The 6,557-nt window shown below is 41.5% G+C and overlaps 1 protein-coding gene across 1 annotated transcript in view; it reads right to left on the reverse strand.

Moving 5' to 3' along the window:
- LOC115018597 (polypeptide N-acetylgalactosaminyltransferase 10-like) overlaps positions 1-5,793 on the reverse strand; it is a 49,059-nt gene extending 43,266 nt beyond the window's left edge. The window contains exon 1 of the mRNA XM_029447653.1: positions 5,554-5,793. Within this exon, the coding sequence (XP_029303513.1) occupies positions 5,554-5,712 (159 nt within the window). The 5' untranslated portion in view covers positions 5,713-5,793. The remainder of the gene's footprint in view (positions 1-5,553) is intronic.
- Between the last annotated feature and the right edge of the window lie 764 nt (positions 5,794-6,557).

Below are 6,557 nucleotides of genomic sequence, written 5' to 3' on the forward strand. Positions count from 1 at the left end.
CCAAGGCTCAGGTGTCTACATTTTCTATTCAGCCGTATGGACGGTTGTCTATATGTGCCTTAGGTTATACTAAATGTGTAATAAGACAATTAGCACAAAATAAATGGGAATGTGAGTAAATCTGGCAGCCAGGTTCCATCTTGATCTGTTTTCATCTTGCTGGTACGGGTTAACCAGGAGGTACACACTAAGTGAATACAGTCAGCTGTGTATGTGCACACATATAAAGAAAGGAGCTCACTAACATAATATGGAAGGTAAACTGCACAACTGCACTCAACAAACACCTCCAGCTAAAAGAAGTCCTGCTTCCAAAACAGCTTAAAGGATATAAATACAAATTGTTAGTGGATACAGAAAGGAAACCAGCAGATTTCTGAATTTAATTTTATATAAAGCTGAACCGGCTGATCAAACTCAATGTTTGCAGTTTGTTTTTACTGTTTCCGTGGTACGAGAGGAACTCAACTTGTAGAGTAAGCTTTTCATGTGAACAGTTTTGATTGGGACTTCTTGCATCTTTCAAAGCTTTGGAGACATGAAAGTGAACATATCTGTGTGACCAGACTCTGCTCGGGGGAAGTTAGAACATGTGTTTTTTTGTATTTTGGTTGAAATGGCACAAAGGGGGAAAAGAAGAAGCACCCTTTCAGAGGATGACTGAGAAAGACACATCATGAGCTGGACGCATGGCTTGATGGACCCGCTGGGGGGTTCAGTGGTAATTTACGGCTGTGTTGGTTCTGCTGGAATCACCGCCTGCACTGGCTCCTGTCCAAACCCATCTGAGCTGTTAAATAAGCCGCTTTTTATCATGTCTGAGGGAGATGAAGGCAGGGGAATTAACAGCACAGACAAACTTTAGTTCACCGCTATAGATCCCACTAAATCCTGCACACTGTTCCTTCAAGAGCTGAGCCGCCGTGCTGCCGGCTCAAAGTGCAGCTTCCTGTCCCGTCCCACAGGTGAGGTAGCAGTTTAGGGAAAGCTAGAATGAAATTAAACGTTTTTACGTCACAAGAGGAAGATAATATGTGTTGACATCATAGTTGAATTATACTGCACTGTTGCAAAATGCCTTAAAAAGATTGGGGCGTATGGTCGGGTCAAACAAGCGCGTGACTTTACAAGGGAAACTGAGGCTCATACAACAAGCAACATATCCTGTGGTTTAGGTATGAGACCGTGCTGCTTGACCTCACATTATGCAGTGTTGCAGTGCTTTTATTTGTTCAAATTTAAAATAGATTAGCAGGCCGGGATACAAAGCAGCATCTGTGTGGTGTTGTAATTAGAGGCAGAGCCCCACTCCAGTGATGGAGGCAACCACAAACTGTATGTATTCATTAACATCATGTTTTTCCAGCTACAAATGAAGCTCTGAGTCACAAGACAGACAGATGCGGTCCTCTCTCTCTCTCTCTCTCTCTCCCTCTGTATGAATGTCTCTCTGTCAGAAGACTTCAGACAACAGATGAGTGAATTGTTTCTGCATCTGCGCGGGGCTCCATTCAACACGGTTCTACTAAAGGGCAGATGTGGCTTACATCGTAACAATGTCCGTTCGGGGAAAGCGTTCCAGACCAAAGACTGATCCGTCTTTAAAGTTTATCTTTGATTGAATGATATCTACTTTACAGTGACTGTGATAATGCAGAAGGAATGTCCTCCCTTTCTGGGGTTTGGGGTTATTGCCAATGCTACTCATGTACAGATCTCCAAGGGGAATGATTTCTTTGTCGATAAAAAAAAACTCACTGTTCTCCTTCTCCCGGTCGTCCACATTGCTGTCCAGCTCATCAGAGTCCACCCCTCCTCTGAGCTCTAAGGCAGGCGCTGTTCTGTTCCTAGCAGATCTGCTGCATCACCCAATACTGTACAACTCTCCATCTAAAGCAGACTTACATTGCTCTGCTGGGACTGAGTTGCAACAGCGTTGTGCTGAGCCGAAGAGCCAGAGACTTGTCGCTCTTTCCCTCTACTAGTGATCAATGCTCAGTATGGTTAAGAGCCACAAATAAAGTGCTGTCAGTGTGCTGCTGAAAGGCATTTAGCCACACTGGTGTGTACACTGTAGGACAAGTTACCCCCCCCCCCCCCCCCAGGCTGATTTATTTTAAAATAACAGTAGCCAGTTTGTTTTGCTTCTTCACTTTTTGTCTCGTTTCTCACAGTGAAAATTAGGAACAATCAAACATTCACAATCTGATATAAAAGTGGAAACTCACACGCAGAACATAGAGCGATGCTGCTCGGCTCTGTTTGGGCTCAAACTCTCGACCGTTTCAAGCTTCTGGCCACAACTTAATCACAGACTAGTTTGTGTTCAACATGCTCTACAATGAGTGCTTTTCATTCAGCTAATTATTCTTCCTTCCATCCTCGTTAAGACGAGGGGAAACACAGGATAAACAGCCTAAAAAGCCTATATTGTAGAGGCTAAATCATCAAGGAGGCAACATGTGTTGACCACTGTAGGTTTCCGTCGGGGGCTAATAACGATTGATATTGACAAACGCGTAGCTGAAGTGTCTCTCTTACTCTGGATAATCCACTCAACACATTTCTGTAGCATGTAGTTCCAATGAAAGCTGTTCATAGCTAGTTGCAACTGTACTTTCCATCTCAGCAGAGATGAGGCTATTTCCAACCTCAGCTGCTGCCGCTATACTGCGTTCCCCTGAAGGGAATACTGCATTGATACAATACTAACCCACTGTGGGCTTTAAAGGCGGGTGAAATGGATTAAACTGCAGGAGTGGTTTGAGAAGATTTGATGGATGTTTGGATGCTTTTCGAAACTAGTTTGGCGTGACGTCGTGTCGCCGTTGTGATCCACTGTACCTTGAAGGAGCCAGAAAGAATCTACAAGCTACAAACTATTTGAACTAAAATGCTCCAGGGGCAAACAGCAGAAATCTAGTAGTTGTGGAAAAAGTCCAAGCAAATAAACAAGCAGTGCACGCCGCTGAAGAAAAGCTGTCCTCTCTGGGTAAATAAATCTTTAAAAAACAATATGTATGAATGTTGTTCATTCATATTCCATTTCATCTAATACATCAGTGGGAGAGATTGTGTATGAATGACACCGCAACTCATTCTGTTTATATTTAATCCGCTCTGATATTATTCTGATGGTTTAAGCACTGTCGTCTACAAGTGAAGCAGACAGAAACCAACAAGGGGAAGGAAATATCGGATACAAATATCTCTAACAAGACTTATGTGGGAAAACACTGAATGGGATAAGGGTATTGATTTTTATCTACTTCAGTGAAGCCAAACCAACCCCACGGGGAACACTCAAACACACATATTGTTCCTTCCTTTTTACTCATTTGGCTTTTGCTATTAAAAGTTTGGAAGAAGAAAAAAGCAGAGCAGAATAAAGATCGCTTGCAGCCACTTTCCAGCAGGTTCCGTGTTATATTAGAAGCTAAAATAAGACAAATGTTAGCGCTGCCTGATGTGATTCCCAGTGTCTTTCCCTGCTTTTCACCCAAGGCAACGATCAGGTGTAATCATGTTTTACTCGCCAGCCTTCTGTACAGCCGTAGTACTGAGGTAGAGTCATAACACAAAGTCCTCATTCATCCAGAGACTTTAAACAAGTCCTGCGCAAACCAATTACTAACGACAAAATGTTTTTATTTTTTTTGTAGTTACTCTCCATTATTTGTCACCGCCTTTCAAAATGGTCACATATCACTGCTTTACAAGAAAGTCAAGACACAAGTTTTTATCGAAAGCACGTAATAATGTGTCCCTTATTCACACCGGTGACTGTGAGCCTCCATGCAAGTCGATGGGCTGAGCATCAGGGTTCAGTGTCCGGCCCCAAGGACACTTTGACATGCGGAGCAGAGAAGAGGAGCTGGGGATCGGCCAACCTTGCAATTACAGGATGACACGCTCAACCTTCTCGCGACTAACTGATACTTTGTTTGACTTCCTCCATCTGTCGACTTTCTTGCTCTCTAACAACGTCACCTGCCCAATAACGCACCTTGACATGTTTGACAACCTACTAGGAGAATCCTGCGCCATCCGTTATATATGTGTCTAAAAAACATGAAAAGAACCAAATTTAACTACTCGCTCCAGTCAAAAATGATATCAAGTTCACATTTTTAGAACTTCCTATTTTAGATGAGAACTTTGGAAATCCTTGAGAATCTAGGACCAATATTTATATAGAATAAATATAAATATGATTGCATGGTATCAGAGTATTTAGCATGAGTACAACTCATCACAAATTAAGGTACATTAAATAATTAGCCTGTATGTTGTTAAAATCAGGAGGGATATCAAAGGCAATCTATCCTAAATGTTCTCTCAGGATGTTTAAAATGAAATTTGATCCACATCACAGAGCACCTTAGAGTAAGTTTACGACAGCAATACATTACATCTTCACAATATAAAACACTGTATCGCAAACGCAGGGATGGAAAACTGAAGACTCTCATAGTGGAACATACAATACAAATCAATTGAAAGGGTGAACCAAACCCATAGTATTACTGAGTTTCACAGCGACGGTGAGGAATGTTTCTACAAACCTAGAAACAAGAACAACAACTTTTACATCAAAATTGAGCCATAAATCATAATTCTGTGTCTGTTTCTCATTATTAATATTAGATTTCATGTACTAAACGATGGAAGTACTATAGCAGGAACACATCATCAGTCGGGTAAACTAACTCACGAAGGTCTAAACCCAGCACACGTTCCCCATTAATGGGAGAATCGTTACATTAATCAATAGTGCAAATAACCAGTGACAAGCGTAGTTGTTCCCAATGGCAACAGATACAGACCAGATATTAAAGGCCAGGAACATCAATTAAAAACATGATCAATAAATGACAGTTGCTTATCATAAAGGAATATCAGAGATGCCTTTTGCTAAATGCAGTACATTCAAAGGCAGCAAATCACCCTGTTTGAACAGAGATTAATAACACAGAGCAGCAAACAAAACTGACAGCACACAAGACATTAAGACAGTATGAGAAGCCTCACATTTTGCCAATCTATGCCTCTATATAGCTGTGGAAATCTCTTTAATTCAGTCCGGAACAGTACAAAATAAGCTAAATAAACCAATTAAAATCCTAAATTGTGTTGACGGATTGGACATGTCCATGATTTATCAACGCAGTTTTACAAAACCAAGAAGCCCCATATGACTGTTCGCCTAAAGTATCGGCGCTCTCCATGGTGCTGAACCCGAGCAGCGCTGGAGGTGCAGAGGTGCTCTCCATGGTGCTGACTCTGCACCGTGAAGACAGTCGGAGACTCTACCTTATAGACGTCCTCTGAATTCCCTAAACTGTTTTCTGATAATTCGCGTCACTTCTGAAATCGCCTACATGAGTGTGTTCTTTGTTTCAGATTGTGGAGTCTTGAGTAGAGCAGAGTTTCTTGAATTGAGTAGAAAACAAGACAATTATAAAAAATACGTTGCATCTGAAGATCCCGGGACCCACGTTTAAGAAACAATACAATAATACACGAGGAGTAGAATAACCGAGATTCCCTAACCTGGATCCGAAGGTTGCCGCCCGGACCGTCCACTGTGTTGGGCGAGTTGTCGAACACTCGGTCCCTGTACAAAGACCACAGCCCGACGTTGGAGAGGAAAAGAAGAGCCGCTATGAGCAGTCCGGCGAACTGCAGCAGCCTCTTCTCCTTCCGCCTCATCTCTCCGGGAGAAAGCTTTGAGAAGCAGCGGCGGTGGAAACTACAGAGTCCCGACTGCCTGCTTTTCCGAGCGGAGACAACTTTTACTCCGAGTCTGACTGACTGGGGGTATGGTCTGCTTTCAAGCTGGTATAAATACCCTAACACACGCGACGTCCTGTCGTGACTTTCACAATAAAACGTGTGTCGTATGTTCCCAGTAAAAATAGCGCCTGTGGTAAATGGTGATACTTTTGAGGTTCCAGATTCCAGTTCCACAATTAAAGAGACAAATGCACAACCTGCTCATGGAATTGCATACAAATATACATATAAAATGTCCCCAACAGTTTGCAAATCACAAGTCACATTAAAGTTAATTACACATTTTGAAAGAAGATAAATCAAATGTATTGAGTATTGTGTTTGCAAAGCAAAAGATATTCCATTCCAACAAATTAATTAGGGTAATAAGAAGCAGACAGTGTAGGTCAAACGTAATATAACTATGGATTAATAAGAAAGAAAAATAACTAAAATGTCCTTAAATATCAGATAACAAAGACGTTTCAGTACAGAAAAAGGCTTAATCATGAAGAAGTCTGGAATTGAAGTACAACTACATATTGAGAGAAGACACAACATGCAGCAGGCAGCTTGTGAACATGCCTAGGATCAAAATGTCTATTTAAACACAACCATGGAGCTAAATGCTGCTGCCAGAACAACGCCTTAGATTTCTTTATACATACAATATGTTCTGTTTTTGTTGTTGTGAGATATTATTATTATAGAATTTACATTTCTTTTTGTATTAGTGTTTTGAGTTATGTTGTTAGCCACTTCCTGTTTCCTTTCTTTTGTAA

This window comes from Cottoperca gobio, chromosome 14 (genome assembly GCF_900634415.1).
Source record: "Cottoperca gobio chromosome 14, fCotGob3.1, whole genome shotgun sequence".
Taxonomy (NCBI): Eukaryota; Metazoa; Chordata; class Actinopteri; order Perciformes; family Bovichtidae; genus Cottoperca; species Cottoperca gobio.